The 14,111-nt window shown below is 49.1% G+C and overlaps 1 protein-coding gene across 4 annotated transcripts in view; it reads left to right on the top strand.

The window, feature by feature from the left end:
- Nucleotides 1-13,288, top strand: part of CAMK1D (calcium/calmodulin dependent protein kinase ID) — a 475,082-nt gene extending 461,794 nt beyond the window's left edge. For 3 of the 4 annotated variants that reach the window (XM_070801979.1, XM_070801980.1, XM_070801978.1), the window contains 3 exons: nucleotides 4,181-4,268; nucleotides 5,205-5,322; nucleotides 7,586-13,288. In XM_070801979.1, the coding sequence (XP_070658080.1) occupies nucleotides 4,181-4,268; nucleotides 5,205-5,322; nucleotides 7,586-7,704 (325 nt within the window). In that variant the 3' untranslated portion in view covers nucleotides 7,705-13,288. Of the gene's footprint in view, nucleotides 1-4,180; nucleotides 4,269-5,204; nucleotides 5,327-7,585 lie in introns of all 4 variants that reach the window. The other variant, XM_070801981.1, reaches the window with a different exon arrangement.
- The last annotated feature ends 823 nt before the right edge of the window (nucleotides 13,289-14,111 follow it).

Below are 14,111 nucleotides of genomic sequence, written 5' to 3'. Positions count from 1 at the left end.
GTCACATTGAGATGTATTGGCATGTGAGCTGCACAAATAAATGCCTCCTTACTTCAGAGATAGGGTTTTTCCCCCCATGTTTTATAATTCTTACTGTGCATTTCAGAATTCCCAGAAAGTCAAGTGTCAGAAAATGGTAAAGACAGATGGTTTGACTCAAGCATTCCAGAAACACCTGCATTTACAATATACCTGTTTCTCATATGTAACACTGCCCAGGCAACTTGAAAACACGGATTCAGCTGAGAGCTTGCAGGATGTGAGACGTGGCTTTACCAGCATCCCTGTTCTGGAGACCGTGGTCCCAGTACACAGATGACACCCAGAGAGCATCATCTCTCACTCTGCACTTGCTCTTCCCACTGAGCCAAGGCCTGTTGGCTTGGCTAGGGCAGGGCCTCCCCTTAGCCTCAAAACAGACCCCTCCAGGCAGGTCAGGGTTCCTTTCCAAGCTGTCCTTGCAGAGGGCAGTCAACCCATCTCAGCATATGTTCCCCAGCCCTGCACGGGAGGCCTCGCCTTCCTCTAAGTGATGGATAGTTGGGAGCCAACCGAGTGCTGGCTGATGGCTAAAGAGCAGACAACGGCAGGATGGGAATCCAGTCCCAGTGACAGGGAAGCACCTTGATGAGGTTTGTTTACTTCATTTGGATTGTTCTGAGCCTCTGCCTCCAGTTTCAGTGACAAGCAAACTACAGTGATGATCCTGAGGGTCAGCAGGTGACCTCAGGTGATCCCAGGTGACACTCAGCCAGTCCCCAGGGCAACAGCAGTTTTCCCTCCTGGGGGGACATTGTTGTGTTGGGCCAGCCAGGGGGCATCTGAATCGCTGTCCTCAGTGTTCATGGAGACCCCTCCCTTCCCCGGGGCTTCAGGCAGCTGAGCTGCGGCAACTGCAGGAACTGGGAAGGATCCCAGGGGTCTGGGAGACACACTAGGCATCACCAAGCCTGTCTTGAGCAAGTGGTTACAAGAACGCACAATCAGAGCTATGTAGGTACTAATAGAACAGACTGTTGTTATTTTTTGGTTGGTTGGTCGTGTCTGACTCCTTTGAAACCCCGTGGACTATAGCCTGCCAGGCTCCTCTGTCCATGGGATTTCTCAGGCAAGAATGCTGGAAAGTGAAGGTGAAGTTGCGTCCGACTCTTTGCGACCCCATAGAGAGTGTAGCCTGCCAGACTCCTCTGTCCATGGGATTTTCCAGGCAAGAATACTGCAGTGGGTTGCCATTTCCTTCTCCAGATCTTTCCAACCCAGGGACTGAACCCAGGTCTCTCGCATTGTAGGCAGACAATCTGAGCTTTACCATCTGAGCCACCAGGGAAATCCCAAGAATCCTGGAGCGGGTTGCATTTCCTTCTCCAGGGGATCTTCCCAACCTAGGGATTGAACCTGTGTGTCCTGCACTGGCAGGTGGATTCTTTATCATTGAACCACCTGGGAAGCCCAGAATAGGCTGTATACAAAATATCAAAGCACCAAAAGGCAAGGAGAGGAGTTTGATGATCTGTGTGTGGTGAGAAAGAGCCAGGCAGACCTGACACAGCATGATTGATGTGAATGCCATCTCCCTTGTTAGTCTAGAGGCAGACACTGGGAAGCGAGAGAGAGTCGGAGACCCGGATGAAATAGAGGTGCCTGTAGCTTTACCTGTGTGTACAGAATCATCAGGAAATTCTTCTGTATCTGAGGTGTTGTTCAGTTCCTAGGACAATCGAGGTGACATCCCAGGTCCCTTCTAGTTCTCAGATTCTGTGCCTCTGGTTTTGCCAGTGAACGAGGCTGAAGCTGGGAGCGCTGAGCATCCCACGTTATCCTGGGGAACTTCCTGGCTGCTGGGAATGATGCTTGTTTGAGGAAGGTGGTCATGAGCTGTCATGAGCCGAGATGGCTGGCTTCACCTCCAAGCCGGATGTTTAACAAGGGCCTCTGGGCCACTGTCTGTCCTGCTGGGTCCTTCGCCAGTGGCAGCATGCCTGGGCACTTTGGGAAGTGAGCACAGGACTTTACTAGAACAACTGAAGATTTGCGTTTTCTGTCCCTCTCAGCTGGGCTCACCCACAGGGAAGGGCGTCTCCCTGACACCCCTGCCCAGCCTGTTTGGTTTGGAGAGGACTCTGCCTTGCAGCAGTGCTCAGTCCAAGGAGTTCCATCTTTCCGGCCACTTCTGCCCTCAGGTTTCCAAGAAAGAGTTGGCCACCGACACGTGGAATTGGTATTCTTTTCTGAGGATGTAGCTGTTACAAGAGGCGCAGGAGGAAGCACATGAGCCCTCCAGGAGAAGAGGCTTCATGACACATCTGCTTCCTCGGGTTTGTTCATTCGGATATTGCCCTTCACTGATGTGTGTCTGGGGAAAGGGGGCTATTGACAGTTGTTGGAAATGGAAACCTAGGGCCTCCCTGGTGGCTCAAATGGTAAAAATAAATAAATAAATAAAAATCCACCTGCAATGCAGGAGACCCGGGTTCGATCCCTGGGTTGGGAAGATCCCCTGGAGAAGGGGATCCACTCTAGTATTCTTGCCTGGAGAATCCCATGGACAGAGCAGCCTGGCAGGCCACAGTCCATGGGGACTATACGTCACTTAAAAAAAAAAAAAAGTGGAAAAGGAAATGGAAACCTTGCTGGCTTAGGTTCATTTCTGAGTGTCATCTGAGATGTGTATTTTCAGCCCTGCTGGGAAAACCAGAGGAGTCTACTGAGGGGGCCTTGCACTGAGCTGGGATATGAGACTGTATTCTAACTTAGACCCAGCCTGACACAGACTTCCTTTCCAGAGCGCACCAGCCATGTTTTCAGTTCTAATGGGAGGAGCTGGTGGTGGGAATGTGTTTCATACAGCGGCGGTTTCTTCCTTTCATGTCCTGAAGTGAATGGACACAGCAGTCTGTGTCCAGGCTGGCCTGTGTCCCGGGTATCTGAGTCTGAGACCCGGCCGACTCCCTCACCCACAGGTCACCCTCCAGCCAGAAAGGATGGTCAGTGTCCCCGGCATCTGTCTGCCCCTTAACTTTTCCAAAATCCAAGAAATTATTTCTGAAGCATCATTAGTCAGCTTAGAATTGAATAGTTTGGTGCTAAGAGAAAAGGAAGATGGGTGGATTCAAGCCCAGAAAAGACTAAACAGAACAGTTTCCTGTGAGATTGCCAGAGAATGGGGGTGGGGGTCGAATGTCGAGTGAGGCTGGTGTTGAGGGAGAGGAATGGGCTGGAGAGACCCCCAGGTCATCAGTGAGACAGGAGACTGCAGGACCAGAGAAAAGAGGGAGGCGCAAGAACAGATTGGGGGGTCGGGGGGAGGAGGGAAGTGGGGAAGAAAGAGAGGAGAGGTGTGGCAGAGCAGAGGGAGGAAGTGACAGGATGAGCCGGACTCCGAGGGTAGGAGGCAAAGACCAAGCCTGCCCTTCTTCCCTGGAATAGAAACCCAAGGTCAAGCAGGAACGACATCAAGATTGCCCAGTGATGTCAGGGGCCCAGTGGGATCTGGGGGACGTGGTCCTTGCAGTTCTGAGGACTTCTCAAGGAAATGCAGGAGAAGGTGTGCCAGTCAGGGCTGAGCTGAGACTGGGTCCCTGTCACCGCGTACAGAGCAGATAAGGGGCCCCGAGGGCGGGAGCAAGAGTGGAACGTGGCGGAACTTAGCCTAGCCGGGATAGAGTCAGAATGGAGTGCTGGGCCTGGGATGGTGAGTGGTCCGTGGACCAGAGGCTCTGGTGATGCCAGGGAGCGGGGCCGGTGGGAGGAAGCTGGGAGGTCAGACCAGCTGGCGGACCTGCTTGCCATCTCAGCGGTGAGGCCTGGCAGGTAGAAAGCTGGGGGAAAGGGAGGGGAGCTGAGCTCAGGTTGTGTGGTCCATGTGGACTCTGAAGCTGTAGGAATGGCGGTGACAAAGGGGGAAGGGGAAGCCAGGCCGAGCGGTCTACCATGGAGGTGCTGCCCAAGCCTGGAGGGGTGCAGAGAGGAGGTGGGTCGGGGCTCGGAGCGCGGTGGTCGTGGACTGCGAACATTCCAACCAGAGCCGTGGGGGTACAGGCCTCCCTCTTAGCAAACCTGCAAAGGGGACAGGACACGGCTTTGCCAAGAAAGCATGGGACCCCGTGTCAGAGCCCACACCCGCCCTCCACCCCACCGCCTACAAAACCCTTCTGAAGAAGCATCTTTGCGTTGGTTTCAGGATCGCTGGTGACACAGCCCTCAGCAAAAACATCCACGAGTCGGTCAGCGCCCAGATCCGGAAGAACTTCGCCAAAAGCAAGTGGAGAGTAAGTCCTTATATCCTCTATCCCCAGTGAACTTGACCACTCAGACCTACCCTATGGGTGGAGGGCTTCTTCTTTCTAAAGGTTGTTCTCACCCAGGAGGTCTGATGAAAATTCCCAGAACCTCACCCAAATAATGGTGCTGATTTTAAGTAGTAAAGATTAAGACTTGAAGAGAGAGCATCGTGGTGTGAGAAGGATAAAGTATATGATTTAATGTCTTCCTTCTGAGATCCAGAAACAGCAATATTGCCAGCACTTCCTCATTTGCAGTTTCCTAAGAAATCTCTGTTGTCTTTCTTCACTTTGCTTGAACTTTGAGGAATTGACTCATATTAAAAAGTGATATAAAAATGGAAAAGGGAAACAGGAAATCTCAATTGAACTTATCACTACATTCCAGTAAAAATGTGATGGACTGAAACTATTAGCCTGTGTCCTCATAAGCATGGGTAATTAAGAGCTGGCTATTTTTCCATGAGAGCCAACAAGTAGACACTATGCAGATAATAATTCCATTGAACTACTTTATTCACAGGAAATGCTGTAATTTAGGACAAAAACACCAATAATCAGAAATGAAAACTCTTAAAAATAAGATGTTAAGGTACTGCGTTATTACAATATGCTTTTTATTCTAGAAGTCACTTCTGAATTATGGAGAGAATTGGTTTACATTTATTCTGCAGTTTACATTATTATGTCAGAAGAAAAATATTCTCGTCATCTCCAAAATGTATTTTGATGGGGGGAGAGAGGGTCAAAGGATGAATGTACTTTTGGAAGAAGCGGCAACATAAGTTTCCTTTCTAGAGGTTCATGAGAATGTTTTCAGAAGTTAAACTGCTGAGGGTAACAAGAGACATGATAGGAGACAGCCTGAGGCTTTTCTAATTAGCTGAAATATTTTGTCTGCTTTTCTTCTTTCTGAAATATCAGCAAGCGTTTAACGCCACGGCCGTCGTGAGACATATGAGAAAACTACATCTTGGCAGCAGCCTGGACAGTTCAAATGCAAGTGTTTCGAGCAGCCTCAGTCTGGCCAGCCAAAAAGATTGTGCGTATGTAGCAAAAACAGAGCTTTCCAACTGGTGTTTGAGGCAGATCTGGTAGGGAGAAAAGGGGACTCTGGTTTGCTGAGTACCTACTGTGTGTCAGGCTTCCCTGGTAATTCAGATGGTAAAAAAACCTGCCTGCAATGCAGGAGACCCTGGTTCGATCCCTGGGTCGGGAAGATCCCCCGGGGAAAGAAATGGCTACCCACTTCAGTATTCTTGCCTGGAGAATTCCATGGACAGACCATGGGGTGGACACGACTAAGCCACTAACACTTTCACAGTAAGTGTGTCAGGCACTGTTAATACTCAATTCATTAACACTCCCAACAACTCTAGCACACTGTTTTTCAAAATAGTTTAAAATTTTAATTATTTAATATCTATGTAACCCTAAGTCCTAGTATTTCCATGTCGAGATGAGACATCAGTGGCTCAAGTCCCACCCGCCATGTGTGAACGGAAGCCGACACTTCTGATGCATCTCCTTATGATCTGACTTGCTTCTCGTTGGGCGTCACCCTTAGGGACCGATGACAGAGACTCATGACAGCCTGGGTCTCACTGACTTTTAAAACGTACTATTGGATGACCATTTGAGCTAATTTATTTGAAGTGTGTTGGCTTTGCGATCAGAGTAAAGATATTAGGTTGGCCAAAAAGTTGGTTCAGGTTTTTCCATAATATGTTACAGAACAGCTGAACCAGATTTTTGGCCAACCCATACTAATGTTTCCTTGTCCTCCATCTTTGTGTGGAACAATACATCGCCGAGGACACATGCACAGCCTCCTTATTTTTCTCTCCCAGTCCCCACTCTACACGTTCACCTTACTCGCTGGGCTTTTCCACGGGCTCATCTGCCCCGCTTGTTGTTGTGTAGTCACTAAGCCGTGTCCAACTCTTTGGTGACCCTGTAGACTGTAGTCTGCCAGGTTCTTCTGCCCATGGGATTTCCCAGGCAGGAATACTGGTATGGGTTACCATTTCCTTCTCCAAGGGATCTTCCCGACTCAGGTGTGTCCTGAACGGGCAGGTGGATTCTTTCCCTTTGAGCCACCAGGGAACCTCTCATCTGCCCTGAAGAATTTCCTTCATTGAAACCCTTCAGCTTGGTCTCACCCTGGGCATGACGCTTCCTTCCTGTTTGCCTCAAAAAACAGTTCCCTTCATCTTTAAATAATCCTTGAATCTCATTTCTGAACGTCCAGCCCTAAAGTCCTCCCAGGATATCTCCACTGAGCATTTTCTGACACAATTGCACACTGCTTTAGGCCCAATTTACATTTCAGTGCAAATCCTTTCCACCTTCTGGTCAAAGGAAACCCCACAACCTATTGTATATTTGAAGATTCAGACAGTGGCTCTGACAGCACAGCCATCATGGTCATTTACTTTACGGCATCCGTGTGTTTGTGCTCACGGGTTCATGGTGGCAAGGGTGGGTGGTACACTGTCACAGCTAAGATCATTCCACAACAGGACATTTCTGATGCCAGCATCTGCCTGGGGAGGTGCAGCATGTCAGGAATTGTTCTAGACTGGGGGGCTGCCAATTCATGCAGGACTAAGTCAGTGTACCCTGGGTCACAGATGCTTCTTAGCCAAAAGTCCAGAGCACACAGCAAGCTGGGGTCATTCTTTATTCGCTCTTAAAGCCACTGCGTTCCCAGCACTGTTGTAAGAAATAAACAGTTCTTATGAAGACAGTACATATTCACTGGGCTTCCCAGGCAGTGCTTGTGGCAAAGAACCCACCTGCCAATGCAGGAGACATAAAAGATGCGGGTTCAGTCCCTGGGTGGGGAAGATCCCCTGGAGGAGGGCATGGAAACCCACTCCAGTATTCTTGCCCACAGAATCCCATGGACAGAGGAGCCTGGCAGGCTACAGTCCATAGGTCACAAAGAGTTGGGCATGACTGAGGCAGCTTAGCACGCACACACACACACATGTGTTTAATACCTAGCCTGATGCCTAGTATGTAGTAAATGCTCAGTAAATGGAAGCCATCCTGTTATGGTAGCTAAACCATGATGTATCCAAATACAACACAGTTATCATTGCTATGTGGAAGCAAGGAGGGAAGACGAGTCCCTAAGACGACTTGGGATCCTTGCAGATGTTTTCCTGTGGGTAGGTAAAAGTTTAGAAGCAAGGGCCTCAAAGTTTTTTCCCCCCACCCCAACAAACCCTTGCAGTGGGAAGAGGGAGTGAGTACGTTCTTCTAAAGCTTTGAACTTCTGTGTCCGCTGACCCCTGCAGGTCTGACATCCTCCACGCTCTGTAGTTTCGTGTCCTCTGCGTCCGGGGTCTCAGGAGTGGGAGCAGATCGGAGACCGAGGCCCACCACTGTGACGACAGTGCACTCTGGAAGCAAGTGACTGGCCCCGGAGGTGGGGCCCGGGGGGCCGGGCCAGGGAAGGGGGCCCCCGGGGGCCACCAGCGCCACCAGCCACTCCAGAGCGATCCCACCTTGCATGGTGCGCCTCCCTGCACAGGACTGGAAGACAGCAGTTTTTTTATGGCCATATTTTATACTGCAATTCTGAAGTGTTCATTTCTCACAAACTGTACTGACTCAAGGGAGCTGACTTAATAGGATCTGGTGCTGTACATATGAATCTCGCAAAGCTCTAACAGAACGGACTTTCTCAGTTCCTCTCCCCAAGCCCTGTCCTTCCCGCTCTTCTCAGTAGAGGTAACCGTCTATGTTGTATTTTTTCATTCATGACAAAAAAAAAGGTTTCAACTGGATTATTTAAGTATTGGTAAATATTGTGCATTAGGGTTTGTTTGTTTTTTCCTTTTAAGAAATGTGTCCTTTCAAGCTATACTTCTTACTTCCATGACCTGTATCTTTTGCTTGTCAGTAGTAGAATTTTATGTTAACCTTTAAGAGATTTTTTTTTTTCCTTCAAAGGGAATTTAAAAGTATTTTTTAAAATTCTAATAGAGGATTGATCGAGAATCTGTCTCCAAGGTGAAGAGTGCACTTTACTTCAATTCCTTCCCCTTGTCTCCCTTTGTTCCTTGGAGGGGCAGTTCTCTGAGAAGATAACTCACCTCTTCTGCAGGCCTGTTTTCTCCCTGGGAGTTGGGGAGCCTGTGGGAGGGCACCTGCAGAAAACCTTGCCTGGCAGCTCCTCCAGCGAAGCCCTCTCCAACTGGAGACCCTGGGGCCTCTGGCCGTCGGTGGTCAGAAATGAAGAAGCCTGCTCCCCCAAGATGAAAGGCTAGACTTGTGATGAAGGAGATGACCCCTCTCCCCCAGCAAAAATTTCAGAGCCTCCCGCACAGAAAGAGCACGATGTCATTTTATTTGGAGCAAATTTCTCACACAGCTCTCCTTTCTCACGAGGAGGGTGGCATGTGAAAGCCCAGCTATGCAGTTTTAAAATTGATCTCTCTGTTTTTTAAAAATGCATTTCTAATCTTACAACTGCAAATAGCCTCCAGCTCACACCGGTTGTTTCTGCGAGTGTTTATGCTGTTCTTAGAGGGTGAGGATCCGGAGAGAGGAAGAGAGGGCAATGACCTTGGAAAAGACCCCTTTGATGTGAGGTGGTGAGGAGAGGTGACCTGCCCAGCCAGTGGGACACTGCAGTGACAACCAGAGACCACCCCAGCCAGGCCCAGCTGGCATGCAAAGCCATCCCTCTGACGAAGGGAATCCCCAAACCAAAGATCTGAGATCGTGGGGTCACCAGTGGTCCCAGGTTTCCCAGGACTGAAGGATTTCCCAGGATATAGGACTTTCAAACCAGCAGTGTCCCAGGAAAACTGGGCCACGTTGTTCACCCACGTGGTGGACGGATGTGCAGGATAGAGCGAGCACAGTGTGAAACCCAGGACAAAGCGCTTCTCCACGAGAGTTCCAAGATGCTGTCATGAAGAGGCGAGCAGGTGGTGCCAGATGCAAAAGCCCTCCCTCAGCCCTCGTGCCCACACGATGCCCTGAGTCTGCATCCGCACAGTCGGCCTCAAGCCGCAGTGGGTCCCTGCATGTCTTCTTGATGGTCCCATGACTTCCCTTCTCCTCATGCTCTTCTCCTGCAGATAGTCAGACTCAGCGGATCCTGTTGGTCAGGCTGTCTTTGTCACGTCTACACCTTTGCCTGGGTGTAGGCCAAATATTCAGTGATGGCCCCCTCAGCACACACACACACACACACACACACACACACACAGTGTTATGAGGCTTAACAGCTGCATTCTGCCTCCTTCAGGACAGCAGTGCAGCTGTGTGTAAGAGCTGCTGGAAAGACAGGCATCTGGTCCACCCCATGTCCACCACATCATAGACACTCAGCCCCTTGACAGGAATCCCACTTGACATCTGCCACACGTGTATCCAGAGTGGAAATCAAGCTGTTACTCTTCAAAATTTGTAAAAAACCTGGAAATGTCTATAAAATGACAGAAGACTCAGTTAAGAAGCAAGTATTGCCTCATTTGGAGGACAATAGCATGAATATTATAAACAGAATCAGAAAACTGAGGCATGTCTCCCAGGAAGTTAGTAGAATGTTGCTTACTAACAAGTGTAATGGAAGATCCAAGTTTCTACAGTATAAGAGAAGTACTTAGATGTTATGGAGGAAGGGTGATAATTTGCCTGAATCTGATACTTAGAATGTGTGCCCAAATAGTTACCAGCTCCTTGAACTGTGCACTACACAGTCACTTGCACTTGGAAAGCAGCATCTGGAGCCAGATTTATGGGTGGCGAATTATTTTCTGGAGCTGAAATATGGGATGCATGTTCTATGCAATTAGTTTGAAAATATGTCCTACCTGAAAAGTGCAGAAGAGCTGAAAGACGGGCAGGTTGCAGGTGTCTCTTTGTGATTTGGGGTCAGCTCTTGGCCATGGTTGGCCACATCAGGTCTCAGTACCAAACTGCAAGAAGATAGTGGCTGTTTCAGCCTAAAAGTAGAGTTTTGTTGAACTTGACATCAGGTGAATCTCTGCTATCTGGATGCCACCAGACTCAGGTTTTTTCCCCATTGTTTTAGGAAGAGGAGAAAATAAGCCCCACGTGGAAAAGCTTCTCTGCTCAGAGAGGATTAGCAGTTAAAAAACAGAGGTTCTCTTTCAACCGTGTTATTTACACTTGATTACAACACGGGAAGAGAACTCGGAATATGCCTTTTGGTACACCTGCCAAGTGGAGTGGCCGAGCCCTAGGACCCTCACTGATGTCAGATTATACCAACAGAAGCTGAGCTTTTCATAGGGGCACCCGGCTTACCCATCCCCTCAAGGCCAGTGCCTGTGGCTAGGCTAAGGATGGACCATGGACTTCATCACAGGCTTCCTTCCAACACCCCCCACCCCCACCAATTTGGTCTCTTCACCTCCTCAGAGCAAGTGGGTTATTTTTCTTATTTGAAAGAGTGTCTTCGAATGGTCTTGCTCTTAGCTGCCTTCCTGTCTCTCCTTCACTTCCCTGAGCTTCATCTCATCCATGAGGCCATCAGGGAGGCTAGTGTTTTCTGAAACAGAGAGCGTGCACCCAAGTGTGGCCCTGACAGACTTTTGAGCAAGTCCCAGCTCTTCAGCTGGCTCTGAGTGTAGCGTCCAGGGAACTGGGCAGTTGGACTTAGAGCTGACCAGACAAGTCTCTGGCACTCAGGGAGCATGAGCTGGTGAAAGGCATGTGACACCTGTGCCCCCGGCTCAGCCTACTTACAGCACTAATCTCATCCTGTTCATTGGTCTCCCGTGGTGTCCAGATTATGATTATGAAGAGATTATGAATGGAAGAGGAAGACCCCCTCCTTTAGAATGAAGGCCAAAAACACTAGGGACAAAGGGACAGAATGCAAGTGACCCCTCCTTGCAAAGAAAGGGGTTGACCCTTTCTTTGCAGGAGTGACAGCTTGATGAATTCCCTGGGGTTTGATGTGTTGTGAGAAAAGACTGTATCCCAGTGCAGATAACTCCGTATGTTAAGGCTTTGGCCACCATGGCCCCCTCACCCACCCAGGACCTGGGTTGTGTTGATTCTTCACCTTGGAGAAGCCACCCTGGAACCATTGCTTCAGGTTTGAGAGTGGGAGAAGGAGGGTTATGGCCTCTGTGTTTCGCCTACAACACTTTTGACTTCCCAACTTTCTATGGTCTCCACAAGCTCCCTTCTGGGCTTCCTCTGGTTGTGAAAACGGACAGCAAGGCCCAGTAGAGGGCAGTTCCTCCCATTTCCCTAAGCAGAAATAAGATGTGCTCTTTCCCAGGGTCTCACTATCAGTCCTGGCAAATGGAATGAAGGTCCTCTGAATCAACTGATGCACGAAACCTTTGCATGTTCTTCTGAAACAATACTGCTTCCCGTTCTGTCCACTTACACTCTGCAGAGTTGGCCTTTTCCTTAAACACATTCCAGACCAAACACTGTTCAGTTTGTTTAAAAAAAAAAATGTATATACCAGTTTGTAACCCACCACTCTTTGTGAGGGACAGGGGGCTGGTCCTAGGTTGGGGCTGCAAGTTGGCCACAGAGTGTTCCAGTTGGTTTTCAGAATTGAAAAAGTTGAGATAGGAAGGGTGAATTGGGCAGATTTCTAAAAGGGGAGCTTAATTCACAGAGATGCCAAGAAAACCAACCTGCCAATGAGATTACTTGACACTTCTACATTGTCCAGAAGGCAGGGAGGAGAAAGAGGAAGGCAGGAGGCCCAAGCCCCCTTCAGCCCTGACCTTCAGTGTGGTCCCAGTGCATTGAACCCAGTGTGTGATCTGCAGCCCAGCACAGGCACAGGAGCCCAGCCCCACTGTGAAGTCGGCCCTGCATGCTGGCCGCGACCTGGCCCACCTTCTGCTCTGGGCCAGATGCAACGGGCAGGAGCATCAGTCTCTCCCGCCTTCCCTGCCACTTGTAGCAGGAGCAGCCACGCTTGTGGCTCCGGGGCCTCTGCTTCTGCAAACGCAAAGGCTGTTCATTTGGCAGCCAACCCTGCAGCATGTGGCTGCCAGGTCTGGTTTCGTGGACAAAGTGTGGAATGGCTTCTTGGTGTCTGTATCTCTCTCTACACCAAAGGGACTGACTACTGCATTTCCCCCTTTGTACTAATGCCGCTTCTGCATTCGCCATATCCATTTTTAACCTTTTGGTCTCCAGGGAACTTCTCATATGATGATTGTGTCTTCTGATGATTTACCAACTTCTTTTACTTCGAGGTGATTTTATTTTCTTATGGACAGGAAAAAAGAAAACGAAAGGAGTGTTGAGGCTTTCGTCATAGAGATAAGATATCACCAGGAACTCAAAAGCCCCAAACACTGGATAAATTACTTCTCAAAGAAAAACCCGAATCTGGACAGACTGAGGTGCCTGGGCCCTCGTGGTAACCTTGCACTTGAGGGAGGAGGTGCTGGGGCAGCGCTGGCAGCCAGGCTCTTGACATGTTATAAAGCAAAAACGTGGTGGTAGTGACAAAAATGCTACAGCCTTGCCACAGCATCTTTGTTTTGCAAGACAGGCAGCAAGTTCCAGAGAACATTTATCTTAGCCCCACATTCAGGTTGAAAGATATTTATACAAAAGGTACATTCTGTCCAGAATAAAATTTGGAACAATTTCTAAATTGGCTCTGGTCACTGCAATAATGTCATAGTCCTTCTTGCAGCTCTCCCAACAGTGAGCATGTTTTCCAAAAGCTTATGACATTGAACCCAGGAATGTCCCTGTGTCTATTATTACTAGGCTTGTAATTGGTTCAATTTTTCCATAAAAACATGCTTGTCCAAAAGAAGGGAAACTGTGCATTTATTCCATGCATGTAATAAACTCTGCAAGAAGTTTACTCCGCATAGGTTTGCGGCACTGCAAAATTGTTAACGGGCCTGTGTAGCAAATGACTCTCTGCCTTGACAATCATGTACACATATCAAGATTTCTATCATACTGATGATGAGATTGATGACTTCTTGTTTTCCTCCAATAAAGACAATTAATCACCTTCAGATGTGTGTCGTTCGTTTCCTCCATAAGAAGCCAGACTGGAGTGTTTCAACAGCTCTCTCTTTCCTCCTCTTTGTAAAGTTTGGATTTGAAGGAAGGAAGTGAATTGAGCCCCTGGTAATTCATAACGTCCCCTAAATACTTTATGGGCTTCCCTGATGGCTCAGGAGAAGGCAATGGCATCCCACTCCAGTACCCTCACCTGGAAAATCCCATGGACGGAGGAGCCTGGAAGGCTGCAGTCCATGGGGGCTAAGAGTTGGACACGACCGAGCAACTTCACTTTCACTTTTCACTTTCATGCATTGGAGAAGGAAATGGCAACCCACTCCAGTGCTCTTGCCTGGAAAATCCCAGGGACGGGGGAGCCTGGTGGGCTGCCATCTATGGGGTCGCACAAAGTTGGACACAACTGAAGTGACTTAGCAGCTGATGGCTCAAGCAATAAAGAATACACCTGAAATGCAGGAGACACAAGAGGCACGGATTCAGTCCCTCAGTAGGAAAGATCTTCTGGAGGAGGGCATGACAACCCACTCCAGTATTCTTGCCTGGAGAATCCCATGGACAGAGGAGCCCAGTGGGCTATGGTTCATGGAGTCACAAAGAGTTGGATGTGACTGAAGCAACTGGACACAACACAAATACTTTATATCACCACCCCAGGAATCCTGTGCAGGAATCCTGCCAAAGATGGGGGCAGGACAGGCATAGCTTGGCTTTGAGGCTTCTGGTGGGCTCTCAGGCTCCCCCTTTGCCTTACTGCTGCAGAAGGTGGCTGGAGGTGGACCCAGAAGCCCCCAGAAACCCAGATCACACTAACTA

The sequence above is a fragment of the Bos indicus genome, chromosome 13 (assembly GCF_029378745.1).
Source record: "Bos indicus isolate NIAB-ARS_2022 breed Sahiwal x Tharparkar chromosome 13, NIAB-ARS_B.indTharparkar_mat_pri_1.0, whole genome shotgun sequence".
In the NCBI taxonomy this organism is placed as follows: Eukaryota; Metazoa; Chordata; class Mammalia; order Artiodactyla; family Bovidae; genus Bos; species Bos indicus.
Note: the sequence above shows the minus strand (reverse complement) of the source record. Positions and strands in the feature narration are given on the sequence as shown.